Source organism: Carassius carassius, chromosome 20 (assembly GCF_963082965.1).
Source record: "Carassius carassius chromosome 20, fCarCar2.1, whole genome shotgun sequence".
Taxonomy (NCBI): domain Eukaryota; kingdom Metazoa; phylum Chordata; class Actinopteri; order Cypriniformes; family Cyprinidae; genus Carassius; species Carassius carassius.
The window spans coordinates 10425576-10452918 of NC_081774.1; the positions used below are offsets into that span (position 1 = coordinate 10425576).

General features: G+C 35.7%; 4 protein-coding genes across 6 annotated transcripts; 2 read left to right on the forward strand and 2 right to left on the reverse strand.

Moving 5' to 3' along the window:
* Positions 1 to 800: 800 nt before the first annotated feature.
* LOC132096305 (peroxisomal biogenesis factor 19-like) lies at positions 801 to 3795 on the reverse strand. Its single transcript, XM_059501585.1, has 8 exons — positions 3673 to 3795; positions 3156 to 3238; positions 2891 to 3053; positions 2701 to 2786; positions 2261 to 2431; positions 1926 to 2084; positions 1663 to 1707; positions 801 to 1574 (listed from the first exon to the last, which is right to left on the reverse strand). Exons 1-8 carry the CDS (start codon positions 3731 to 3733, stop codon positions 1488 to 1490), a joined length of 855 nt encoding a protein of 284 aa, XP_059357568.1. The 5' UTR covers positions 3734 to 3795; the 3' UTR covers positions 801 to 1487.
* Positions 3796 to 4130: 335 nt separating this feature from the next.
* On the forward strand, positions 4131 to 6355 carry tspan37 (tetraspanin 37). Its single transcript, XM_059501586.1, has 7 exons — positions 4131 to 4411; positions 4945 to 5133; positions 5224 to 5298; positions 5385 to 5483; positions 5557 to 5709; positions 6044 to 6127; positions 6215 to 6355. Exons 1-7 carry the CDS (start codon positions 4355 to 4357, stop codon positions 6290 to 6292), a joined length of 735 nt encoding a protein of 244 aa, XP_059357569.1. The 5' UTR covers positions 4131 to 4354; the 3' UTR covers positions 6293 to 6355.
* A 233-nt stretch (positions 6356 to 6588) lies between these two features.
* elavl1a (ELAV like RNA binding protein 1a) lies at positions 6589 to 14126 on the forward strand. 3 transcript variants are annotated; one of them, XM_059501582.1, is made up of 7 exons: positions 6595 to 6729; positions 7823 to 7882; positions 9217 to 9394; positions 9839 to 9942; positions 10439 to 10592; positions 11183 to 11408; positions 11544 to 14126. In XM_059501582.1, exons 2-7 carry the CDS (start codon positions 7847 to 7849, stop codon positions 11866 to 11868), a joined length of 1023 nt encoding a protein of 340 aa, XP_059357565.1. In that variant the 5' UTR covers positions 6595 to 6729; positions 7823 to 7846; the 3' UTR covers positions 11869 to 14126. The 3 variants fall into 3 exon arrangements, with proteins under 3 accessions (XP_059357567.1, XP_059357566.1, XP_059357565.1); XM_059501584.1 differs by lacking the exon at positions 7823 to 7882 and having other exon boundaries at positions 6589 to 6729; XM_059501583.1 differs by lacking the exons at positions 7823 to 7882; positions 9839 to 9942 and having other exon boundaries at positions 6592 to 6729.
* Positions 14127 to 14285: 159 nt separating this feature from the next.
* On the reverse strand, positions 14286 to 22154 carry slc1a8b (solute carrier family 1 member 8b). The gene is made up of 11 exons (XM_059501581.1): positions 21863 to 22154; positions 20651 to 20730; positions 19900 to 20115; positions 19014 to 19056; positions 18718 to 18928; positions 17892 to 17991; positions 17227 to 17460; positions 16789 to 16983; positions 15326 to 15460; positions 15120 to 15237; positions 14286 to 14966 (listed from the first exon to the last, which is right to left on the reverse strand). The coding sequence occupies exons 1-11, from the start codon at positions 22028 to 22030 to the stop codon at positions 14814 to 14816; spliced, it is 1653 nt and encodes a 550-aa protein (XP_059357564.1). The 5' UTR covers positions 22031 to 22154; the 3' UTR covers positions 14286 to 14813.
* Positions 22155 to 27343: the final 5189 nt, after the last annotated feature.

Here is a 27343-nt window from a genome sequence, read left to right on the forward strand (position 1 = left end):
GGGGTCACAAACACACCACAAGTAGTATACATCTCTTTACTTTGTGATTTTAACAGAAAGTGTTAAAGCCATAAAAATATTGTAAAATGGGTAAAAATTGGTTAATTAAAAAAAAAAATTTAATAAAAAAAAATAGACAATTGTGTGTAGTGTTGTTAATTTAATTAGATATGTAACGGGATTAAATTGGAGAAGAATATAAAACATTGTAAGTTTATAACATTTATTTCAATTTTTGAGAATTGCAGTTCGTTCATACAGTGTAGTATGACAAGACCAATGAATGCACATTTAATGGAAAATTTTACAGGACAAAGAATATTGATGAGCTGATTTAAGTGCTTTGTGTTTGAGCAACCCCTGAGTGTTGTAACCGTTACATATTTTTGTCCGGCTCATCTGCATGGCCTTCCTATAATCTTTATTTTGGCCACATGCCACGTGTAAAGAAAGCAAACTGATAACCAGCTCCACATTTGATCCTGTGAAAGGATCCCATTTCCATGCACTCAAACATGTTTGCATAAAAGAACCCTTCAAATGCAACGGCTGCAAACTTTAACCTACTTTTGAGGTATCCTGGGATTTAACATGTTCTTTAAATGTCAATACAGAGTATTAATTTTAAACTACAAAACAATATTTTTTAATTCTTCCAATATTCAGGGTAAATAAGGACTATTGTGAAAATAACACATCACACAGAGGAACCACTATAAGAATGATGGGAATTATTTAAATTGACATGCCAACACTTCAACTGCTCTATATGCAGATAGATATAGTAACCATTAAAAGACAAAGGGAGAGATAATTATTCTACTCAGTTAGAAATGCAGTCTATGGGTCAAAGAATGTTAATATCAATATATTATCAGCCTGTATCTGAACGGTCTGCAGTTCGTTTTTTGAAAATGCTGAATCTGAGAGATGCGTTTTGGTCACAGATTAGTTGTCAGATCACAGAAATAGCATACATGATATAGTATGAAGAATAAATGGACATTACACTGTATATTAAAATAATTTAATCAATCTGATGGAAGCTATTTGTTCACACAGACCATTCTTCTGATATTTACAAATAAAATTAAACCAATCAATCTGTAAATACCTTTCCTGTCCATTTGTCTCTACTTACTCAAAACACAATTCACTGTGACACCTGTCAAATGTGCTTGAAGTAAAACTGTAAAACCTTCACAAAATTCTGAAAACCAAGCTGTCAGCACACTGAGATATCAAGCTTCACTCAAAACGCTAAGAGCTGCTCTACAGTGAACGGAATAAGGATGAATATGAAAAGAACCTCTGTGGACTAGTACTACGAAGTAAAATTAATGTAGTGAATGTTCACAGTTTCAGTGCAGACACAAAAGCAAACTCCATTAAAATGGGAGCATGATCAACTGTGTCCAACTCCAGTTCAGATAATTAGCTCCAAATTGTATCGTTTTCAAACGTACATTGATTTGACCTCATTGAGATCACATGATTGAGCACTGCTCTGGTCCTGGGACACCTTGCACTCCAGGAAATTGCAGAGATTCTGGGTCAAAATTCAAGCCAGGAGGCTAAGAAAAAAACAAGAGATTGATTGATGATGTAAATATAACATAGCTTTTATTTAAAAGAAAGAAAGAAAGAAAGTTAAATACTCACTGCCTCTCCAGCAAGCTCTTTTGGCGGTTGACCCAAGTCTTGCAGCTGAGAGGTAAGACATTATTTCCATGAACAAAAATATTTATAGTGCTGAAAAATGTATGTTACTGAAAGGTTATATTAAGAAATATTAATATGTGTTTTAAATAAAAAGGATGCACATTTTTAATTCTTTACAAAAATAAAAATCAGCACATTATCAGTAAGCAGTATTATTTCTTTTTAAATAAGTACACTACATGCATTAAAAACATCAATTCTACCTTCTGCATGAGTTCAAGAATGTTTTCAAACGTGCTGTCTTTATCTCCATCTTTCTCAAATTGGCTGCATATTTCTCCCATTAGTTTGTACTGTTGCTCATACCGCATGAACTGGTCTGTGGGAAGAGATTGCTTGTTGCTCTCCAACCATTCAGGGTACTAAATGCAAATTGCATCATATTAGTATATTTGTCCTACCGATATTAAATGGAATATGTTGCAAGATTTTCTGAAAGCAAATGTTAAATTAACACCAGGCATTTACCAGCTTCACTGGTACCAAAAACAGTAGGACAGTCATTAAGACAGACATGCAGATGCAGTAAACAACTCACCTTCTCTGTTATCTCTTTAAGAGAAGGGTATAGAACTTCTTTGGATAAAAGGTTCTGCATAATGGACTGCATAATTGGGAGAATATTGCCATCATCTCCTCCCTCCCCATTTTCATTCAATCCCAGGTTCTCCAAGGTTTTTACCAGATCATCTCCAGCCAGTCCTGCATTCTGCATTTAGTGTTAAATTACTAATCTTCTGTCACACAATAACTTTTAAATTTTTAGGGTCAGTAGGATTTTTTTTTATTATTCTTCTATTCAACAAGGATTCATTAAATTAATAAAATGTAATAATAAAGATGGAAGAGGATGCTTTAAATTAATAAAATGTAAGATCAAAACATCAAAATCTTACCAAGCCCATTTTGAATGGTAGTCTTTAAAACCACCATTTCCTTGAATTATATTTCAATAACAGAAATTCAGAATGGGTTTACCTGGAGGTTGTCTGCGTTTTTCGCCAAACCACCAAGGGTCTCCTTAAGACAGGAGGTGAACTCTTGTTGTGAAGCTACATCTGTGCCTAAATTAAAAAAGTAGAGTCAAAACAATTGGAAAGTGGGCTAATAACTAAACTTGCATATCTTCAGCCAACATTAATAAAGTGCTCCATCGCAGATCACTCACCTACTTTACCTGCTGCCTCAGACAGCTTATGAAAATGCTGCAGAAGCTGAGGTTCTTCTTGGGCTAACTCGGCCATGGCTTTCTTCCACTCCTCACGTGCTTGATTGGCCATCTCACCATCAAAGAGAGTCTCGAAGATCTTACTGTCGTCCAACAGAGGAGGCTGAGAGTGAGAAGAACAGAAGCAAATACATTAACCAACAGCAATGATGGAACTAACTCACTGCAGAGAATGAGAATTTAAAAATTAAAATGTGTTTATTACCTTCTGATCACTCGTCGTTCCTGGACCAGGGGCAGCGGGGGCCGCAGGAGGCACACTGGTCTTGTCAAAATCATCAAGAGCACCTGCAGTTGAGGAAACATTAACAATGGAGTACCAAGGGTATATCTATATCTGTTTTGATGGTATATTATCTTGTGACGGCTTTCATCTAATTTCACACGGTATGAATAACAAAACTAGCTAGAGGTCCAGTACAAACACAGCAGCATCGATTATAAGCTCTGTTTAGATACAAAACCTGGTTGGACATCACTTGTGAGTTTTTATGTGACTATAGAAAAGTCAGAGTGACGATATCTAATTTAATTAACTGGTGCACATCTAAAGTTTTTATGTTGCTAAAACTTCAATCACTGAGACTAGCGTAAACACCGGACTAGAGTGACAACCGCTTCCGAAATGTTAGTTCACTGAACTGTAACATTATTAAATATATAAAACATTTGCACGCTATAACTGTGGATAATTTCGCATTTAAGCTATCTTCAAACCTTACTATCTAATAATTCGTCCAGTTCGCTGTCTGGAGCACCCTGGTGTTCTGATGCTGATGCCATCTTGCTTCTCAATGACGAAATGCACCATGTCGCAAAATAATGACGTCCAATACAAACAGCTTTGGTTTTTCTTTCTTTCTTTCTTTCTTTTTTTTTTTTTTAATTAATTAATTAATTAATTTTGTTTTATTTATTTATTTATTTATTTTATTTTATTTTATTTTATTTTTTTTTGGGGGGGGGGGGGCATTTATCAGATTGCATCATAGATATAATATTTTATAACATAATATGCTGGGCGAATAAAGCGATTGCATTTATTTTCAACAGTAAGTTTTCTTTTTTGTAGCTTATTATTAAGCTTCTATTAAATATATTGTTATTAATTAATGTGTCATAAATAAACAAATAAATAATTCTATCGAACCAAAACCTCAATTACACTGCCCTCCGTTCGTCGTTTTAATGGTTTATTTGTTTGGTACAGTTCCCGCTGCTTGCTTACTCGTTAATTCGGTCACTTCCGCGGTTTTGTATGGTTTCGATTTTAAATCCCGTCAGCTACCAAATCGGTGTTTGCCACTGCTGAAGTTGAACTGGACTGAGAGATTTTGATAGAATTGCGATTCAGATGTGTTTATAGATTATATCACGCTCAGAAGAGTCGATTAAGGAAGAGCCATGTATGCTCTAAGAGGTTTCAGAATTTTGCTTAAGATTGCATCTCTGATTTTGATGGTGAGTCTTGTCATTATCATACGCTTCTTTCGTTTATCATAACCCGAATGCATTTGTTACAAAGACTTATATTACTGCATGTTTTAATTTCTCTAAAGGGGGCTTTCTTTGTATGTTGGTTTACAACATAAGAACGCCTACGTGACATTAGCTTTTGAGAATTCTATAAACTAAATTCCAATATCAGCATATTTTTGTAGGCTAATTGCTGTTGTCAGATAAACAAGTGAAAACACTTAAATCACTCTAGCATACATACATTCAGGCAAGAGTCAGCTATGATTGAAGTAGATTTTAAATGAAGTGTTGTATTTCTGTTGTACTTGTATTCTCAGGACAAGCTGTTTTTCATAAATAACTGAGAAATTTTAATAAAGTAAAGACAACTAGCTTTAGTTTCTCAGTAAACAAAGTCATGACTGCTGACACACATGACACATGACAAGCTATGGAATGTTTCATTTCCTCTAGTTTTTAACTCCTTCATTCTCCAAGTATTTTTTTTTTATTTTATTTTATTTATTTTTTTACAGCTGACTGGAATTGCTGGCCTGGGCGGTTCATTCTTTCTGCATGAATACAAAGTTTACGGTGTGTTTTTTAGCAGCGTTTATATACTTCTCCCTGCAATGCTGGCTGTTGCTGGAGGAGTCATTCTCTTAATCAGCGGATGCATTGGCTGTTCAGTGTCCAACAAGAAGCCTTCATGTGGAAAAGGATTAGTAAGATGGAGAAATTAATTGTCTTTTTAAATAAAAATAAATAATTTAATCCAATTTGGTTTTCATATTTGTATATTCCTTGTCTTTCAGTTTGTGTATGTTCTTATTATTGCGTGGTGCATTGTGTGTACTACTGCTGTATTGGCATATACTCATAATAGGAAGGTAACTGAAATTTATGTTATTTGGTTATATGCAGGTAAAGTGTGTTACATTGAAATGGTTTGACATTAAACATCTTTTTTTGTTAGCTTGATGAAGACTTGGCTCCCCTTAAAGATGTGTTTCAGAACTACAGTGGTGACAGCCAAGAACCTGAAACCAAAGCAGTGAATGCCCTCCAGCGTGAGGTATCTGCACAGAAAACTCTAGGATTTCTATATGTTTGGCAAAATCAGATTGTTACACTTTTTTTTGTTACAGTTGCAGTGTTGTGGTGTTAAGAACTACACAGACTGGTTGGAAACACCCTGGTTTAATCATAGTGGGAAATACGAAGTTCCTCTGAGCTGCTGCAACAAAACATTTAACTCCTGCAATGGAACTTTAAACTCACCCCAGTTGCTATATGATGAGGTACAGATACTAATTACATCTGAGCTACAATAATTATTAGATATAATATTCATATTTTCCTGCTTGATTTTACAGAAGGCTATACCATTCATTAAATTAAAAGTCACCCTGTATATTTTCTGAATTAATTTTATGTATCTCACTGTGAATGATTAATTCATGTATAAATAGTTTTTTTAGCTGTTGACAAATGTAGTAAAAATGTATGAAAACTGGAATATTTCTTTAAAAATGATTTAACACCGATAAATTAAGATTCATTTGTTAATACATTTAAATTAGGTTTGTATCCCAGTGTTTTGAGCAAGATTCAACTTTTTTTTCTCTATTCTAGGGTTGTCAAGGTAAACTTGAGATGAAATTTCTACTTTCAGTGCACATCATGATTATAACATCTTTAGTGGTTCTCTTTTTACTGGTGAGGTCTGAGACTTGAATTATAATACATTTATGCCCTGATCTTTTACCAGATTTATAATGTCATCTTTGACATTTCTGTCTTCAGATAATGTCTTGGATTCTAGTGGCACAGCTAATGAGGCATCAACCCCCACAAGAGTATCGAATCCTGGACCAAGAATAAAAAGGCACTTTTGGAATTGAAATCTTGTTACTTTTCTTCTGAATGCTTTCACATTTTTTTTTATAAATATATACATATTTCACTGTTATTAATGCTGATATATTATTCCGTTAATTTTTTACATTTCTACAAACTAGTTTCTCTAAACAAAACCTGTTCTTCAATGAATGTTTTATATGCAAGCACAGCCAAGGGCGTTTTACTTTGCACAATAAAGCTGATACAATCGAATAAAAATTTTCATTTTATTATTAGTGACTGTTGATCTGGATCTGAACAGATTATGATAGTGGGAGGGGTTAAGACTTCCGCTTCCTCGGCTGAGTTCCCTAGTGGCGTGTTTTTGTGTCACGAGAGCGCAGCTCCTAAAAAGCCACGTTTTGCAGAAGCTCCGCGTGCGTTCGCTCTACTGCAGAATCGGAGAGACGTTGGAGTTGGTAAGGCGCTAGATACGCATTTAAACGATTGATTTTGTTATATTCGACTTTGTTTATTAGGATTTAGTAATATTTTAAAATGCACTCGGTGTTCGAGGCCTGCCTTTATTTGGGTTAACGTTAGGCCCCTTAGCGCAGCCTGCTCGAGTTTGAACTCGAGAGTTGCATGGGATTTACAGAGCGAGTCAACGCGAAAATATGGGGACGGTGTGTGGGGAACGAGGCCTCGTCTTGTGTGCTGTTTTATTCTGAGGCCTATTTTTGAATCGATGATTATTTACAAGCATGCTGCTGTGAAATGCAGCGAGGTAGTTGTTCTGTAGCTAAGATACGAAACCGTAACAATGGCGAGGTAATCCAGACAAGCATGACCGGAAGAGCGACGTCCTGCTGCGGGCCAGTTGTAAATTTCACGCCCCCACGACTAGGCATAATTACAAATGTCTTTTATTCAGTTTTCCAACAGCATACGAAAGCATGAACAGTGTAGTATTTAAGATTAACCGCCCAATTTTTTGTATTAATGCAATTTTTTTGCTGTAATTAATAAAAGAAATGTGAGAACTACTCTCTACTCTCTTTGGTATATTTTATGACATGTTGATTTGTGTTTAGAAAGAATTAAGTGTTTTGTTTTCTCATGTTTGGATGAATGGTCCTTTTATGAATAGTGGAATACAGAAAAAAATAGCTTTTAAGCTCATAACTACACATGTAGTATTTACAATGTAGTATTTTTAATTTTGGTGTTTTTTTTTCTTCCATTTATGGAAACAAACAAATTCAAAAATAAAATATGTAATGTAACAAGTACACCTTGTAACGTGATATGAACATGGAGATTGTGTGAAGGCAGGACAGACTCCAAGTGAGGTACTAAAAATACACGCTGAAACCAGACCACTTTTAACACCCGATGGTTGTTATTCTTTTTTTCCACAGGTTATATCAGAAGGTGGCTCATCTTTTTGGCCTTCTTTTATTTTCTTTTATTTATTTTACTCTGAACCCCCAAACCTCCTTTTGCCTTCCCTTCCACCCCTTTTTGTCAGCGTGTATTTTTATTACCTTATTTTGTTTTTGGTATCTTCAGAGTCGGGATCTGTGACGGCTCTTCATGGCAGTCAGAAGGGGACACGTTAGATACTCAAAAGTGAGTAGAATTTGCGTCCAACAGGGACTGAATGCGGATTTTAAACCATTTATTTATGGTTATACGGAGTCTGTAAGCTGGAGACAGTAGTGTTTAGTGCTTGTAGGCTGTTTTCGTCCATGTAGTGCTGTAGCCTGTGATAAGCAGGTTTAATGCTCCCATCTGAGGTAGGCTTTTAACCAGATGCACTAGACATCATCTTAGGTGTTGCATAAAGTCTGTCGAAGGTATTTGACCTGGCAAATGCTGCAGAATACTTTGCTTGTAGGGACCAGCTCACGACGGAAGTAGAGCGACCTGAATCGTCTATGAGCGATTTATCAAAACCTCCAATGTTGGGTTGTAGAAGGGTCAGTAATAATGCTTGTTTGTTTCAGCCTTGAAGGTTGACTGGCTACCCATGTGGAATACACAATAAGACCTCTCTTCTAACATGAATGGGAGTCACTGTCTGTTATCTGAATAATCACGGGTCACCAGAGTGATCGTTTTCTTCATCTTCACCAAAAATGCCTTGATGAGGTGCTGTTAGACATCTGACAACCCCCACCTTTTTAATGTACTGTACCTTATTGTATTTTTTTGTGGCAAATAAAATGATCATGTGCAGTTTCAGCTAGACTCTGTTGGAAGCAGTGTTGATCATGGCATGTAAAATAACTGCAGTACAGTGAGTCCTGTTGACAATTGTATTGGGTCTTTTTGCTCACATTTGTTTTAGTTTTTACTGTCTTAGCCTGGTATATATTCTTATCACTCCTAGTTAATGAATGAACTTTTGTAGGGTACATTAACACAAAGGCAGAAAATGCTCTGAAATGCAATATTGTCCGTGTTTCTGGTTGAAGATATTTTATTATGGCTGGGTTGTAAATTTTTTCCATGAGGCATGATTATTTTGTTTGTTTCATCTAAAGTGGGAATGTGGAATTAAGTATGTAAATTATTAAAAAATTCTGTTTTCTGTGTGTCTAATGCATTTGTAAGATTAAATTGTCTTGCAGATGCTATTAGTTTCATTAGTTCATCCCTAGATTAAAAAAAAAAATAATAATAATATATATATATAATTTTTTTTTTTTGTTTCTTTAATTGCAAGATCGTCATTCTATTTCTAGCTTGCCAGCTTTAGTAATTGAAAAACAAGATTTAGGCCTAATTTTGAGACTCTTTACTCTGCTGTATGCAGAAAACTGTCAGGTATCAACAGCAAATAAAGAATAAAACCAACACAAATGAGTGCACAATGAGTTTGCATTAAATAGTCCAATTAAATGTTGATTTCTGTTTTGTTGTGTATAACTTTAACAGAAACTTGTTTTTACTATTTCCAGGAGGTCTATGACATGTCGAACGGTTACGAAGATCACATGGCCGATGAGCCTAAAGATTGCAAAACAAATCTGATCATCAACTACTTGCCTCAGAATATGAGTCAAGATGAGATGCGCAGTCTCTTCAGCAGCATTGGGGAGGTGGAGTCTGCTAAACTTATTCGGGACAAAGTAGCAGGCAAGTATTTATTAGCACTTGGCTCACTGCTTTCAAATCAGACAACAACAACAACAACAAAAGTTAATGTTGAGAAGAGGATCTGAGAAAATGTTTAGTCTTCGTTGGTTTAGGGACGCAGTGTATTTATTTGCGGGGTTTGCCTGTAGCCGTGATGTTACTTAAGTTTTTGCAAGATTTGTGACTTCAGACGCATTTAATTGTTTCTTTACAATTCTGTAGCCTTCATTTCAGTGTTGACAAAAAAACAACTTCTTTTTAGTTTCCTTTCTGAGGCCCTTCCGACATATGTAAGTCAATGCGGATTTATTTGTTTGGTGCCATTAATTTTTCCCCCAGAAGTTTAACACTTGTTACTAGGATGTTTTTTTCCTTTGTATTTGGAACGTTTCAACTTTTTTTTTTGTTTTGTTTGTTTTATTGTTTTCCTTTTTTTTTCTCTAGGCCACAGTTTAGGGTACGGATTTGTTAACTATCTTAACCCTAGTGATGCAGAAAGAGCAATCAGTACTCTCAATGGACTGAGACTACAGTCTAAAACTATCAAGGTAATGTGACAAAAGGTGCTCCTGTGTAAAGTTACATGTGTCATTGCTTCAGACCGCCAGTTTTGAGACCAAGGCAGCGAACAAATTCAATTGTTGAATTGCTCAGACCTGATGGCATCTTGGTTGCGGCCGTATTATCTGGCTTTTCAATATTTAGATTTATCAATTTTATTATCTATGGTTTTTACCGGTTGCTTTAATGCTGTTTGAATTCTCTAAAAAAAAAAAATCAAAATGTTCTATTTCTATAAAACAGTTTTATTTAACATTTAAGTAAAAAAAAAAACGAAGTAAAAAGTCTTTCAACAATTTGGGTTTTTTGTTGTGTATTTAAAAAATAAAAAAGCACAGTTTTAAAACTCAAAATTTGGAGAGAAAAAAAGTAGCCAAAGTTTGTTTAAAAAGGTTTTTTTTTTTTTTATTTATTTTAAATGATTCCCCTCTAGGGGAGGTGTTTCTTCAAGATCTGATCTTTTATCTTTGCTCTTCCTGACAGGTGTCATATGCCCGGCCAAGCTCTGACACCATAAAGGATGCCAACCTTTACATCAGTGGGCTGCCTAAAACAATGACGCAGAAGGACGTCGAAGAAATGTTTGCACGTTATGGCAGAATAATCAACTCCCGTGTCCTCGTTGATCAATCGTCAGGTCGGTAGATGAGCAGATGTGCCTTCCACACCACTCTTTTTTTTTTTTGCATCTTTTTTTTTTAAAATCAAAACCAACTAACAAACAATGCACAACTTTTATAATGGTAATATAAATAAATAATAATGATAATAATAAAGTGCATTATGACATAACCAAAACTCAAAATATTACTTAAAGAAACATCGGTAAAATCCAGGTATGGAGTCCAAACTTGAGAAAAAGCTTCAGTAGACATATGAGTAACACAAGTTATGAATTCTAAGGGAATCATTTCACTTATAATCTTGTGCCATCCTTTCAAGGATGGGGGTTTGTCTCTGATCCAAGTTAACAAAATGTTTTTTTTTTCTGGCAGCAATGGCTAGAATGTCAAATAGACGTTCATAGTGTCCAACTGGGAGACCTAAAATCAAATACAAGGGGTCCAACTGTATCTCAGATCCAAACATACGGCTCATACAAAGAACAAATTTTGACCAATAAGCTCTAATTACTGGACAGTTCCATGATAAATGGGTGTTACTTTTGTCTTTCACACTACTTGTCATAGTGTGCATTTAAATGCTTACATTTTGTCCTTATTACAGGACTCTCTCGTGGCGTGGCTTTTATTCGATTTGACAAAAGAGCAGAGGCTGAGGACGCAATTAAGGACTTGAATGGACAGAAGCCACCAGGCGCTGCAGAGCCGATCACTGTAAAGTTTGCTGCCAGTCCCAACCAAGTGAAAAACTCCCAAATTATTCCACCGATTTACCACACACAGCCTCGCCGCTTCGGGGGGCCCGTCCACCACCAGGCCCAGAGATTCAGGTGAATGAAGTCAACTGTTGCGCTTGGTTACTACATCATTCCTAAACTGATCTCTCACCCAAAGATGAAAACACTTTCAGTCAATAAAACTTTGTGTGCGTGTCTGATCTAAAAGATGTGATATCCTGTCTCCAGGTTCTCTCCAATGAGTGTGGACCACATGAGTGGCATGTCTGGTGTTAACATGCCTGGAAACTCCTCGTCAGGCTGGTGCATTTTCGTCTACAACCTGGGCCAGGACGCAGATGAGGGCATTCTGTGGCAGATGTTTGGGCCCTTCGGTGCTGTCACAAATGTTAAAGTGATCCGCGACTTCAACACCAACAAGTGCAAAGGATTTGGGTTTGTTACCATGCCAAACTATGAAGAGGCAGCCATGGCTATCGCCAGCCTCAACGGCTACCGCCTCGGGGACAAGATTTTACAAGTGTCGTTCAAAACGAGCAAGTCGCACAAGTAGAAAGCAGGGTTGCCAGGAAAATGAAGGAGAGATGTTGTCTGAGAAGCCAGAGAAATGAGCTCCGTTTTGAAAAAGAAAAACTTTTATTTTTAGTGTAATCAAGTCTTTGCAAATGTTCACGTTTCTAAGTCTCGTTTAGACATCTGTTTGACAGTTGCTTTTCATTTCTTTTAAGATTCAAGCTTGTTGGATGCTTCAAGTGTTTTAGGCGTTCCGGTTTATCCCAATATTTGACCAATTTTGCATTTGATACAAATTTGTGTCTCTGATGTTAGCCTGATATTGTCGCTATGTGCCATATGTGGTCAGACACCTCATTCACCAGAAGCTGGATTTAAAACTCAAGATTCTTTTGTCTCTCTTTTGTCAGTATCTACATCCTATATAGCTCTTCAGTATTTATGATGCCTTAATTTGATGTCATTTGTTCCTGTTTGCCCTCAATGTAGCACTTTTTGGTTTGGCAGGAATCTCACGATCCATTTCACAACAGTTTGTTTATTGAAATCTGAGTTTTAAATGCAGCATGCTGAGTGATTCACTGAGAAAAAGATGTAATTGTAAAGAAAGCAGAGTGTTCAGTGAGGGGGAAATCTTTAAGTGACTTGTTAATTTTTTGTAAGGGACCCTCTGAATAGATTGATAACTAAGAAGGACCAAAGACATGAATGGAAGGTTTAGTTTCCCCCAGCAGAGGTGCAGGTTGCACATCCCTAAGCATTTTCCAAAAAGATTTGGACATCTGAATACTAGGTACTGAGTATTTCTGTAAAAATGTAATCACAATTGAGCATCAGCATCCTATGTTTATGATTTGCGTTTATTTTTTTTTTCTTTCCCATTTTGTTTCTCTAGGCTAAAACATACTTTAAGTTTAGTTTGCTCATTTGAAAATAGACATCCAGTACTAATGCATATGCTTTTTAAGACTGCCTTGTGATATTTTTTGTGTTTTGTTCTTTTCTTTTTTTGCTTTTGTGTTCCTTTTTGAAATCTTACATTTTGTTTCACATGGCATTTACAATCATTAAATTTTATTTTGTTTTGCTCAACTTTTGTTTTATTCCTTTATTTTATCTTTTAATCAGTTCTTTAATTTATCCATTTATAGGTGCAGTGCAGTATAAGTCAACATAAGACCACGTCCATATTTACAGATGCGGTTAGCTGAGTTTTTAGTCCACAAAGACCTCATGAGAAATACTAGATAACCACATTTTGAGGCCTTTTAGTATTTATATTTCAGGCATTGGACCAAATGGTAAATGTTCAACTTGGCTATCTGACAATGGTTTACTTTGATTTGGCCACTGGTTTGCGGTTTATTTAGCCTTCCTTGGTGGTTCATATTCAATGTGTTTCAGAGGTTTTCAGCTGAAGATCTCACCGCTGAGCAATGGTGAATCTACAACCGGGACAGCAGACTCACTCGTAGTCTTACAGTTGTACAGTCATGCCCCCCAGCTTTGACTCCCCTGAGGTCTTCCAGATAGCAGCTTGTAAAGCCCCACATAGGTTCTCCTGTAGTTAGACAAATCCACTTTTCCAAGACACCTCGTGTAAGATTTTTGATCATTTTCAGCACAGACAGTTCTTATGCTCCCTCTGCTACAAGACTTAAGGTTGGTATTGTGTGTGTGTGTGCATATATTTATATTATTAGTGACTTAACATTTAATCCTAATTGTCTGTTTTTGTACAGTGACACTATATTGGATCTCGTCAAGTTTGTAATAAGCAGCAGTTTACTATACTCGGATCAACCAGTGTCATGTTACTTTATGGTTCATGTGAACCTATTAGCAGCTTTATAGCCACTGTTGGTTACATGTCCTTGATATGAAACACTTAACCTTGGCATTCTCTTTTTTTTGCACGTTTTGGCATATGTGCAATATTTAAAAGTGATTTCATAATAATTAGTAGTAATTATAGCAACCTTCTCCCCGTCCATCTTTTTTTGATATCCTGATGTTTCAAAGATTACCCTGCACGTCAACAGAGATGCCAGTTGTATGAAATATCAAGTAGAATTTACTGGATGGTTGCTTGTTTTAAGCCTTAATTTATGTAGGAAATACTGGAAGATTACTGAATTGTGGAATTTATTTAGCTTACTGTGTACGGTTTTATGTGTTGATATTGATGAGTGTGTCTTAATTTTTTAATGAAATACTTTTTAATTCTACAGTGAACATCTGTTATGAGCTACTGTCTAACATGTAGATGTGAAATAAAATATCGGCCATCACTGCAAATCTGGCAATTTGTGTCTTGGTATTAGTGAACTGAAATGAATAGGGGGTAAAACTTTCAGAAAGCTTTTCCATATTAAACTATTTTCTACACATTTTAGGTTTAAATTATAAACCAGTAACCAGTAGTTCCAGTTCTTTTACGGTATGAATAACACAATGTTAATTTATTTATTTTATTGAGAAAACAAACAATTTGTAATGTACAGTGACTTATCCAAACATGATAATCAAATTGCCATCCCAGATATATTGAACAGAGGAATTGTGCACAAAGAACACAATGAAGCACAAAACAATCTCTGTTCTTACAGTCATTACAAATCATATTTTGTTGTCACAGTACACTGTATGACAAGGCAACTGATGATCCACATCTGGAGCCCCAGTCGACCTGCTACTTGTGTAAGGTTTCTCTTTTGGATGTGGTGGTATTATTGTGGTCTGTCATTTACTGCTGCATTTTAAGGCAAGTCTAGAAGATGAACATAAAAAAAAATGTTTTTATAATTTACAAAACCCCCAAGTTAAGGTGTCAAAAGCACCCAAATGTTCTAATTTTTCAAGGTCACCAAAGGCGACACTTTTGGTAACCGTAAAAAGACAGAATGGCACAAAGTAGAGGAAAAGGGGGAAGGTTTTTGTGAAGTTGAGGCAACTTCTGCTCCTGCTTGGTATCATCTGTCAAAGTTAGACTTGGCAAAGGTTATAACAGGCAGTCGGCCTCTCGATCACCTGGTCACCGACAACCTCTAAGATGTAGTCCCTGTTTGCCAGAAGTGGAACCTCAGATGTGGGAAAGCTCTGCACGCTTTGGTTTCCGAATGATATCATGGTATCTCGCTGCAAGACACAACATACAGATATTATTGCAGCTGTAAAAATATGATACTATTATTGTTCCTGGTAAGCAACAGACCTATACTGTACAACACTAGCTTATTTCCTAATTAGGAATATAGACATATAAATGTGTACATGGTGGTTATATCTTACTCTCTCTGAGTTGCTTGAGGATTGGATGTCTTTCTGGAAGTCCTTTCTGCACACATGAGCCATGATTCCTGCTGCTAATGCATCTCCAAGAACATTGATCATTGTTCGAAATCGGTCCCTAATGAAAAAGATACATGAGATTGACGCTCATTAAGCTACTTTTGTTGTGGTGTATATGCTGTAGTATTTAAGTGGATTGTATTTACAGGATCCAGTCGATAGCTACAATAAGTGAGATGTCATCTGGAGGCAAACCCACTGAGGTAAGAACGATAACCATGGTAACAAGGCCAGCCTGAGGGATTCCAGCTGCTCCGATACTTGCCGCTGTAGCTGTGATACTGAGAAAAGATGGTCAAAGATTGGTACATGCAGCTACTGTACACTATTGGTCAAAGTAACTAGCTTAAAATAACAGTTTATGTTTTCTCTTTTGTATATTTTAAAATGTAATTTATTCCTGTGATGGCAAAGTTGAATTTTCAGCAGCCATTACTCCAGTCTTCAGTGTCGCATGATCCTTTAGAAATCATTCTGATATGCTTATTTCATGCTCAATCATTATAATGCTTCTTATTATCAATATTGATTTGATTTGATTTTTTTGTGGAATTAAATTGATTCTTTGATTAACACAAAGTTTTTAAAGAGCATTTTTAAAATTAGAATCAATTTAATTTGTGGAAAAGTATTAAAGGGTTATTTCACACAAATTTTTTTAATTCTGTCATTAATTACTAACCCTCATGTTGTTCCAAACACATAAGACCTCTGTTCCTCTTCGGAACACAAATTAAGATATTTTTGATGAAATCTGAGAGCTTTCTGACACTGTATTTAACCTATTTAAGGTCCAGAAAGGTAGTACATAATTAAAATAGTCCATGTGACATCATTGGTTCAAAGTTAAATATATAAATGTACACTTTTTTTGCAAGAAAAAACAAACAAACAAAAAAAATCTTATCTTCCATGTCAGTCTTCACCATGCGTTCATGAGAGTACCAGAACCCAGATGCGCTGTGCCTTGTTTACAAGCAGACAAAACAGTCTTCGTAAACTTGCAATTTCTTGCCATTTTTATGCAGATGATGAACTATAAAAGATGGACTTTATATTGTCAGAATGGCACCTCATGCATCAGCAGCACCACACACATGCATCCTGGTACCCTTATGAACGTGTCGAAGACAGACACCTCACAGTTCATAACTTCATAGCATTATGGTGAAACCACTGATGGACTATTTTAACAATGTCCTAACTACCTTTCTGGGCCTTGAAAGTGGTAGTGGTGTTGCTTTGTGTTCAGATGATGAATGAAGTTTCTATGGGTTTGGAACAGCATGAAGGTGAGTAATTTATGACTGAATTTGAATTTTTGGGTTAACTATCCCTTTAAATTTTTACATCAGAATGATTTCTAAGGGATCATGTGACACTGAAGACTGGAGAAATGACTGCTGAAAATTCAGCTTTGCCATCATAGAAAAACTTGACCATTTAAAATACATTACAATAGAAAACAGTTATTTTAAATTGTAATATTTCACAATATTACCATCTTACTTTTTTTAAATCAAATAAATTAAGCAAAAACTAAATTCTAACTATTCCAAACTTTTGACCGGTAATGTATATTATTCTGAATGTAACTGAAATGCTTTACCTAATAGTAACAAGTTGTCCGAAGTCAAGCTCGTACTCATTAACCTGGGCAATGAAGATGGCTGCCACTGCTTCATATAGCGCTGTGCCATCCATATTGATAGTAGCTCCCACAGGAAGTACAAATCGAGCGATTTTCCGATCCACGTGGCAGTTTTCCAGTAAGCACTTCATTGTAATGGGCAAAGTAGCTGAACTAGAAAGAAAAGGATTATTTAAATTTACAAACTACTTTAAAAGGAACAAAACCATTAGATGCTTATTTCAAATTGTACAAATAGAAATGTTAGAATTCAAAATCCCTTGGTACACCACAAGAAAAACACCTTGGTTATTACATTTTATGTGATTTAGTGGAACTATTCCCTGAAATAGATCATGGATTAATATTTGTTTATGTTTCAGCGAGCTGAAAGGCTGTTTAAACCGGCTTCCTTACCTGGATGAAGTTGCTAAAGCGATAACCAGAGCCTGGAGGAGGCCACGGATATAGTTAAAGGGGTTTTTCCTAGTGAACAGGAAGAAGAACATCGGCAGCAAAATCACACCATGGACGAACAGTCCCGCCAGAACCGTCATGAAGTACATCCCAAGCTTCTCCGCAAGGACCACAGGATCATGCATGTCCAGGATCTTCCCAGCAACCAGAAATACGATTCCAAATGGGAAGTACCTGTACAAAGAGACAGGAGTGTTAAAACTATAAATATTTATAATTTGCTTATTGTAGGTGCCAGCACTTGACTGAATTTTAAATGCATTACTGACTGACTAAAACAGCATTCAGCTTCAGTTAGCCTGACTCTCTTAGGTCAGAACAGCTTTCTATTGCCAACCACATTTAGTAGAACGAGGAGGTTTAGAGCTGCTTTTAAACTATTACATTGACATATTTTAGTGTGTATTAAAGAAACAGCCGGCTCTTCATTTGTTTTGATCTGAGACTCTGCTTTATTGGCAGACACATGCTGCTTTTACAGGTCTGCATGTCTTTCTTTGTAGTTATGTAGTATGTCTTACAGTGAACATGTCTGTCATAGTTGAAATTACAACTCTCTAGTCACAGCTAGTTTATTTTGGGTGAACCAATCCACATCTACTCACCACATAGCAGCATTGATGATCTTCATAACACATTCATTAATGCAAAGACACACATTTACTAGGGGTGAACCTCTGGATCCCATTCTACCAAGCAGAAGACCTGGGGAGTCAGAAAAAACCAAGTATATATATATATTATTAGTTAGTACTTTTATTTAGCAAGGACTAAACAGTAATCAAAAGTGTCAGTAACGATTTTTTAATAAAGTTTCTATTTCAAATAAATTCTTTTTACATTTTCTATTCATCAAAGAATATTGAAAAATATATATATGCATGGTTAATATAAAAATGTTACATGGCACAACTGTTTTAAACAACAATAGTATGTTTTTGTTGCAAGTCGGCATATTAGAATGATTTCTGAAGGATCCTGTGACACCAAAGACTGGATAAATTTTTTGTCAAATAGATATACCCTTGTTGAGCAAGGCGTATGTATTAACCCCATGAACAGCCTTTCAGCTCGCTGCAACATAAACAATTGGTAATCCATGATCTATATCAGGGACCTTCTACCTTTTTTTTTTTTTTTTTACATATCCCAAACTTTTGAATGGTATTTAGAGTCTTTCTTATATATAAAAATCACAAATCCGTCTTATTCCTGATGCAATGGATTACGTCCCACTCCACGTGTTCTTGTTAATATGTTTCAGAAGATGAGTTACATGTTGATCTAAATTGTTTAAATTTAAATAAATCTGGTCACCATTGTCACCATTGACCACAAACCCAAATCAGTAGTAACTAGCATAATCTAGTCTAAGATGATCTTTTCAGCAGGGTCATAGTGCAATATAAGACAGTTGTCTTCTATACACACCCATAGTGGCAGAGAAAATTACAATTCCTAGCACGTTCATCCCATTGCTTTTCCCTGGTACAATTTTGTAGTGGATTTCAGGAGGAGGAGTGAGTTCCAGAAACACTGGGTGACCCATCATGGGGTTGTCATAGTCTGGCATGATGTACACAAAGTTGGCTTGCGATGATTTTTCGCTGTTTTTAAAATTGGGCACAAGCTCTGTTTTATACTGAAACAGAGGAGCACAGATGGACTAGGATTAGATACAAAACACTAGATGATTAATTCCTCTGGTCTTCATGTGTTTCTCTCACCTGCTGAAATGTGGCTTCAATCAGATTGGATGGAATCATGTTCCTGTTGGAAAAACACACAAAATCTGTCATACATAAGTCCACAGATTTAAAACAATCCTGGACCTTTTAGCAAAAGGGTTAGTTGTCCTGGGTATGTACTACTAGACTGTTTTATGAGGCCAATAAATGCCAAAAATGACACTTTGTTTGTTCTAGAATCATTTGATTTGACTATCGTGAAAGGTTATGTCACAAAGCTAGTGTGATTTATCTCAGCCCGAAGAATTGGAGGACAGAGGCTATCAGCTAATGCTTTATTTATAAAGTACAAATTCTACTGGCGCGTCCCTGACAACAATCCAATTAAATCTGGTCCAGAGCTCAGGAGCATGTTTCACAATCGGGAAAAGCCATGTCATTCACATCCTCGTGGGTGACTCTCTAAATATACCTAATTCCAATCCTTGTCCAGTGACAGGATAGAGCAAAAGGGAAGCTTAAGCCTTGAAAGCTTGACTGCAGCTTGAAAGTGGTTATGTAAGTTCAAGACGTTTCTTAGACTGATCAGTAAAACTGAAATGAATGAAAAGTACAGTTCTTTCTGCTTGAACAGAGAAACTAACATAAATACCGGTAACATGTTTGAAATAATCAATATCTGACAGAAAATTCTGAAACTGTAGTTTTCAGGTTTCTCTAGCAAATGTGTATTCCCATTTGCAGAGCAAAGAAACAAAGTGCCACCTATACCAATAAGCTATTGTCTGTTTTAACTGAAAGGCGGGACTTCCTTTCCTACAGCAGCCATTTCCTGTTTATATTTCTACAAGTTGTCTGTCTCCTCCCCCTTATACTGTTTCTGTCAAAAACCATGAGGCAGCTTCGGTTATTATTGTTAAGTTACCTGATCAAATCAAGCAGGGCATCAGCAGAGGTCATCACTGGCCCTCCGGAGGCTTTATGTCCCTCTTTTTCAGTGCCGGTTCCAGGATGAATGATCAGTACCAGAATAATCCCCACAATTACAGCAATGAAGGTAGTCCACAAGTAATATGTGATGGTAAGAAGGCCCAGACGTCCACTGGCTTTGGTGTCCATAGCAGACAAGCCAGACATTAAACTGTGAGGAAAGTGTTTGTGTTTCAGGTTTGCTGCAACCTCAACCGTTCCTGAGGAACTATTGTTTGGCGGAAGAATACTGTTTTTATGAATATCGTTAAATTTTATTTGCTTTGTTTTATTTTGTGAAACCTGGCTACATATATGGAATAACCATTTTATGATAGCACGTTATAGCTTCGCTAAAGCACGTTATAGCACGCTTGTGTATAAAAACTCCCCTTAGTTGTTAAAAATTCACTGCAAACCACGGCTTCTTGGGCCTTATTGCTTTATTTTAATATAGGTTGACTGCAGTTCATTTAAATAATTTGTAACATGTTTTAAATAACTATTTTTTTTTACTCTATATACCTTACCTATAACAATCCACTATTACACTATTTATCAAAAAGGTATTTTTTTTTCTCCATTTTTTTATTCTTTTTTTTTTTTTTTTTTCAAAATGTCAAATACAGCCCAAATTTGGTCTCAGGAATGCTGACATCTTGAATGAAAGTGAAGAACTAAAAAGCAGCGACATGGTGTGTAGTTACCTGGATGTGATGAGAGGAAGAATCAACATTTTCAGCATTCTCATTAGAAGTTCTCCAGGAAAAGAAAAGTAGATTTTCGCCTGAGGGAAAAGAAAAAAAAAAGTGATTTTTGAAAGATTTGAATTCACTTCAAACATTTAAACTCTTCAAGAATTACTTTCAATATATTTACTATTTCTGTAATATCCCTGGAGAATTATGTCAGTTGACTTACTAAGTTATGCGTGATTCTCCTTAGCTGACCTTGTAAGCTCTTTGGTGTTTATTTATGGGTAACAAAAGCCAGATGTCACATCCTCAAGTAGCAGCACTAAGATTTTTTAATATATATAGTATATATATACAGTTTTTAATATATATGTCACATATAAGCTGGGAAATATGTGTGTATGTGTGATATTTTGATCAGGCTTCAAGAGCAAAAGTCATCAAAAAGTGTTTCAGCTTGTAAAGACACAAAGTGCCATTCACAGCACATGTGGTTACAGCTCTATATTAAAAAGATAAATAACTGTTAAAGCCCTTATATTAATTCTTCTTCACAAAATCTTGTTACATTGTTTTATTTGTTTTCTATATTGTCATTTTAGCAACTGCAGTGCTGTTCTTGACATGAATTTCTGATGTACTTAACATTTTATGCATTTGTATATTTATTTTAACTATATTGACTATATTGTGGAAATTTTGACTATATTGTGGAAAAATAGATATATTTTTCAATTCAAGTTTATTATTATATAACTTTGCACACACAATGTTAATAAGTGCTTTTTAAAATCATGCTAGACATGAATATTGGTTTTGTGGCTACTGTACTTGTCCTGGTGCACTGCTTTATGCCATAGATTTTCATAAGTGCATTATTGTAAACTCCTGTAAACATTTATATTATTTAGTGATGCGTCTAAATGATTGTCTTTGCAAATCAACATGCCAATAGAGTTCGACTTGTTTTGAATCCAGAAGATTCCTTTATTCAGTTTCTATAAACTGAATAAACTGACCAGATTTCTTCAGTTGCTAGTGCATTCATTTTATAAGCCACAAACAATTAGAATTTTAAATGAGCAAACTTTTAACCTCTCTGTTCTAATAATAACCCCCCCCCCCCAATTTAAATTTCTATTTAAAATAGTCAGTCCACTGCTGATGTTGGGACTCAAAATAGATATAACAATACCAAATTTGAAGCTTTATGTTCCACATTACCTGTGTTGACAAGTTCAAACTTCTTAACGTGAATCCCACCGCACAACCCGACATCACCGCTAACACTGACAAGGTGAGCAAGCCGTTCCTTTTGCAGTAATCCTTTACCCATTCACGAAACTTTGGAGGTATTAAGTTCTTGATAAGGTTCTTGAAATATTCCACCATGTTTCTCAAGGGGCTCACCGGAGGGGAATGGCATTGGGAAGATGAGCTTGAGCTGCTCTAGTTCTCGTCCATGCTATGACCTGTGTGGGCAGCAAGTGTTGCGAGAGCCTTTCTGTGTAAACCTTTTCTAACAACAGATTAAGTAATCAAGTATAGATCCAAACCAATGCCTTCACAACAGCACAGTCAGAGACGATTACAAGGAATTAAAATAACCTAGTCAGAGTCTGGAGGCCATTGACGGTGGAAAGTGGTGAAGCACTAATCCTAGAATACAGTGTCAGTCTGGGGTCAGTTTCAAAACAATATGAGTTAAAAAAGTTATGGTTTATTTAAAAAAAGGTTACATTGCAAGAATATTTAAAGTATGAAATGGCTATATGGGGAGGAATGAGTAAGAGATATGACACAGGCTCAAATCGACACGAGCAGCAGAAAATCTGGAACCTGCACAAACCACTAGACCACAGCTCTAATTAGTTTTAAATAGTTTAAAATGACATTAAACATAAACCAAAACATTGTTTTATGTAATCAAACCAGGTGCATATAAAAGGTTTTAAAAAGTTTAAAGAGTTACTAGTATGTTATACCCAGGCCCATCTAGCAAAATTAGAGAATCTTGAAAAAACGCATTAGATGACAGTTCATATCATTTTTAATAAAGCCATGATTAAATAATTTCCTCCAAATTTGTTCAAAACTAAAAAAATTAAAGCTCAGACTTAGAAGGAATCTGTTATATATTAGATACTCCTTTAGATTAAAAATAAAATAAAATAAATAAATTATACATACATGTGCTGTGGTGGATTAATTCTTTCCCTGAAAGTTTTAAGGGAATAAATAGCTTTTTAAAAACAACCCCCCCCCTTGTCTTTTGAAAGCTGCATTTAAAATCCACAGTTGGCTCATAAATATGAGGGGGCATGGGCCCCCTCACTTTGAATGGGCATGACGCATATGGGTAGGCCTAAATCTTTGTATTCAAATAAATTTCAGTATTCATTTTACATTGTATGGACTTTTTCATTGTGTACGTACAAAAATTGTTGACTTCTCAATAGGAAGCTGACACACACAACATGTGGATTTAGCGTAGACTTAACTTGAGAGGCTGGAATTTCTCCAAATGAAGACTTGATTTCATGAAATGATGAAGACCATCACAGGCAAATGCAGCGGTGTCTCAAGTGCGATCAAACACTAATCCATTTATTAGCAGATATATACACTGACTGCATCATGAACCTAAATAACCACTGCAACTGCTTTGACGTCACAGCATTTTACCCTGCGTAAAGCACAGAAATGGAGACACTGAAAAGTCATTAGTCATGAGTGTGACTTGACAGGCAGCCTCAACTCAGAGTGTATGTAAACACACGTTATGGCAGTAGTAGATACTCAAGCAAAAAACTCTACATGCTTTTCTATAACATGTACACACATGCCCTAAATCTATACAGTAAGAGTTATACAGAGATATTAAACACAAAGTAATGGGGCACAGAGTACTGTCACACCGTTTGGCCAAATGGCAGTGCTAATGATCAGTTAAAAAAGTAATTCTGTGAAAAGAGGATTAAGTCCTCTGGACAATTAGCACATACTCTGCAGGCACAACATGGTGTTGTTATCCATTGTTATTTGGTCTGATGACTTTTTAAGAGTTAGGGAACACATGCCTGACATTGCTGGCACTGTGAGCAGTCAGGAGATGTGTGATAGTCTCAATAAATTCAGACATCCAGCTATTATAAATCAAATAAATTCAGGGAGTGTGTGTGTTCCAGAGGTGTGTTAATACTGGTCGGAGGATTAAATGGATTAGCCTGACCACAACAAAAGCCTGATAAAAAAATAAAATAAATGTCCAGTGAAGAATCAGTATTAAAATTAAATAAGAATAATTAGATGACGGTAAACCAGAAAATCACACCTGAATATGTGTTTGACTAAATTATCTACATTTAGGCCCGGTTTCACAGACAGGGCTTAGACTAAGCCAGGATTAGACCATAGATCAATTAGGACATTTAAGTAATTTTTATAAACATGCTTAGAAAAAAACATTACCGATGTGCATCTTAAAACTAAAAAGGCACTGATATATTTTTAAGATCAGTCAGTGCAAGTTTATTTCAGTGGAAACAGCTCAGACTTACATTTTAGTCTAGGACTAGTCTTAAGCCCTGTCTGTGAAACAAGGGGTTAATCTGTTAAATTGTTCCTACATATTGACAGATATTTGATATCGACGTTAGGTAGGATTAATGTCAATATCACAAATCTGACAATATGCCACTAATCTTCCGTTTTTAAACACATCCTAACTGGGTTTCATAAAAACTTCTTATTACACACATATTTTAGTTGCTAATGTTTAAAACATCTGGCATTTTTAATATTTGCCAGGGGAGGGCGTTCCTCTTCGTTCATAATGTCCCTCATTTTAACATCGTTGGTTTAACTAAATGTTTTTTTCTTTTAGGTGCTGTTTTAATTGAACTTCTACACAGTAATTTAAGGTAATATGACACACATTAAATGTTTAATGATTCATTTCCCTTTATATAACATAAAATGTAACAGCCATTTATAGCTAATTGTCACACTATTTTAGTAGGCTGTATCGTTAGGCCTATATATAGTGTCTATCCTTCTTTCTCATTGGCAGGTAAACCACTAGAGGTTGTAAAGAAAACTAAATATTTGGGAGATGTGATAAGAGATGACCTCTGTGATGATGATGATGATGATGATGTGCAGCGTCAGTGTGGAAAACTGTATGGGCAGACAAAATGCTGGCACATAAATTCCACATGTGCACACCTGATGTTAAAATCTCACTCTTCAAAACCTACTGCACTCCACCGTAGACTGCCCACCTGTGATGTAATTTTATGGAGTCGAAAATGAAAAAGCCTCGTCTGCATCATCCTTACAATTTTTTTTATTGTTTTATATGTATATATATATATATATATATATATCTGTATTTTGTTGTCTCTATGGACCTATGTGTTTTGAATAAAAGTTGATTGATATATAGTATAATATATAGTTTATTGTAGTATATAATATGTGTCATTTGGACAAATGTCCATATGACCAAATCATCATAGTCAAAATCTTAGCAAACTTCTATGGTACGTTTTTATGAAAGGGGTTGTTGTTTCCAATTTCACTTTTTTTTTAACGTTAGTTAGTGTGTAATGTTGCTGTTTGAGCATAAGTTGCATTGTTGAAAGTTCAATGCAAACGGAGATATCGTATTTGAAAATTCTGGCAGTTTAATGCCTACAAAAACGGCTGGTAAGGGACTACAAAGAGCTTGTTCCCAGGACCGTTACATCATGGACCCAAGATAAAGCCCGCCCCCGGGAACACGCAAATAAGGGGGCGAGGCCATGGTGTGCTGCTGTAGAAAAGAGGAAGAGAAAACTAGTCTGTTCTAAAAATGTCTTATAGACGGTTTCATCGGACGCACGCGCCTGGACCTAAGTTAACTTCCGGTCTGTGTTGTGTATATCAGTCTGGCTGCAGTGCCTTCTACAAACGCAGTTAAAGTCAAGGTGATGAGTAGAATGAAGTTGGGGTCAGGTGGTTGTGCTGCGGGATGTGTTTCCCATACATTTATTTATTTTTGGAGACTCGCCACAATTTTAAAACTGATCGATTTTCAAAAAGGCTTCGTTGAATAAACATGAGTAACGTTACGTAATGCACGTTTAATAATAATAACTCCATACATTTATATGTTTAAATATCAAAACGAGGCACAGGTGTTTTTATATCGCTGTATTTCTGAAGGAAGACTTGCATGTGCCTGATAAAGCAGCGTGTGAGCGTACCAGCTCTGCTTTGTTTACAGCTGTTACTGGGGAAACCTCTATTTCTCGCGCTTTATGTCTATGCTTTAAAACATCTCCTGCTGGCAAAGAATGAATCTGCATTTTCATTAAGTCCGCCTGACCCACGCGGCAAACATATTTTGTTTGTTATCAAAAAATATCTACTCTAGAGGGACTTGGCTGTTGTTATTGATTCTATTTGGAAGTCTACCGGAAGTTAATTTAGGTCCGCAGAAGCGCGCATGCGCAGTAACGTTTGTTTATGTTGTTACCGCTGAAACCGTCTATAATGGATCCAAAAGTTAAAAAAAAAAATATTCTAAAACATCTCTCTCTCTCATTCAGATCATTACAAGTGGAGCACAATCTGAGCTTGAGGGATGGGATGTTCAGATTGCTCAAGGCGGTTTAGCGATTCACAACACACTGAGCCAGCTGACTAATCTCAGCCCATTGCGTATTTCTGAGGGAGGGGATTTAAATGAAAGGAAATAATCGAGGTGTTTGTCAGAGAAGGGAAAAAATAATGCATTTTTAATTTGAAGCATGAAAACATGTTAGAAAACATGTTAGACTGCACCCCATAAACACAATTAAGCCTAGAAAGAAGAACAGTCAACCACCCCTTTAAGAATATGACAAAAAAAAGCATTCCTTTAAAAAGCATTTGTTATTATAAATATTGGATAGGCCTACTAAAAATAAAAATCTAAATTTTAGAATTCTATATTCTATTATTATTATTATTATTATTATGAGTTAAATTAATAATAAAATTACTTTTTTTTTTTTTAGATAATCTCACTCATATCAATAAGTTGTATAGTTGCTTCTGTCATAACTCAAGACCCTGCTTTAGCTGAGAGCTGAATGAACTGGTATTATAAAACACCAGTTTGACAAATTATTGAATGGAAAATTTTATGATTTTTTTTTTACAAACTGCTGCTCAGACAGGGGTGTGAGGAGAGGTGAGGTGGTACCAGTAAACACAGTGATTACCTCTTAATGTGAGACATCTTATATATGACACTCATTTGGCTTATCACTCTCTCCACACTGCAAAAAATTGACATACAAAAATAAGAAAATAATACCTAAATTAAGAAAAAAAAACACTAAAATCAAGCAAAATTATCTGCCAATGGGGTGAGAAAATTCTACTTGATAAGACATCTTGAAATAAGACAAAAAAACTTGTGATAAAAAAGTTCTTAAAATCTTAAAGCAAGAAAAAATGAAGTAAATTTAGATATTTTAACTTGATTCAAGTAGTACAAATATCTTGAAACCAATGCAAAAATAGTAAAATCTAGTATTTTTTCATGTTTTATTTGTGGTTAGTTTTAAATACTCTTGGTAAAAATATCTTGATTTAAGAATACGTATAGATATTTTAAGAGTGTCAGGCTTATTTTGAGGGAAAGGTTTGGTTTAAAATATCTTGATTTAAGAA

What these genes read in the sequence shown, in the direction of transcription:
- LOC132096305 (XM_059501585.1), bottom strand. Translation starts at nt 3,733, where the DNA reads ATGGCATCAGCATCAGAACACCAGGGTGCTCCAGACAGCGAACTGGAC. An exon ending in ACTGGACGAATTATTAGATA is followed by an intron (nt 3,239 to 3,672) that starts GTAAGGTTTGAA and finishes CCTCAACTGCAG; the next exon opens with GTGCTCTTGATGATTTTGAC. An exon ending in AAAACGCAGACAACCTCCAG is followed by an intron (nt 2,432 to 2,700) that starts GTAAACCCATTC and finishes CACTAAATGCAG; the next exon opens with AATGCAGGACTGGCTGGAGA.
- tspan37 (XM_059501586.1), top strand. Translation starts at nt 4,355, where the DNA reads ATGTATGCTCTAAGAGGTTTCAGAATTTTGCTTAAGATTGCATCTCTG. An exon ending in CTTCATGTGGAAAAGGATTA is followed by an intron (nt 5,134 to 5,223) that starts GTAAGATGGAGA and finishes CTTGTCTTTCAG; the next exon opens with TTTGTGTATGTTCTTATTAT. An exon ending in CATATACTCATAATAGGAAG is followed by an intron (nt 5,299 to 5,384) that starts GTAACTGAAATT and finishes TTTTTTTGTTAG; the next exon opens with CTTGATGAAGACTTGGCTCC.
- elavl1a (XM_059501582.1), top strand. Translation starts at nt 7,847, where the DNA reads ATGGCAGTCAGAAGGGGACACGTTAGATACTCAAAA. An exon ending in GACACGTTAGATACTCAAAA is followed by an intron (nt 7,883 to 9,216) that starts GTGAGTAGAATT and finishes TACTATTTCCAG; the next exon opens with GAGGTCTATGACATGTCGAA. An exon ending in CCTCGTTGATCAATCGTCAG is followed by an intron (nt 10,593 to 11,182) that starts GTCGGTAGATGA and finishes TCCTTATTACAG; the next exon opens with GACTCTCTCGTGGCGTGGCT.
- slc1a8b (XM_059501581.1), bottom strand. Translation starts at nt 22,030, where the DNA reads ATGGTGGAATATTTCAAGAACCTTATCAAGAACTTAATACCTCCAAAG. An exon ending in GTTTGAACTTGTCAACACAG is followed by an intron (nt 20,731 to 21,862) that starts GTAATGTGGAAC and finishes CTTTTCCCTCAG; the next exon opens with GCGAAAATCTACTTTTCTTT. An exon ending in GTAGCTATCGACTGGATCCT is followed by an intron (nt 15,238 to 15,325) that starts GTAAATACAATC and finishes CTTTTTCATTAG; the next exon opens with GGACCGATTTCGAACAATGA.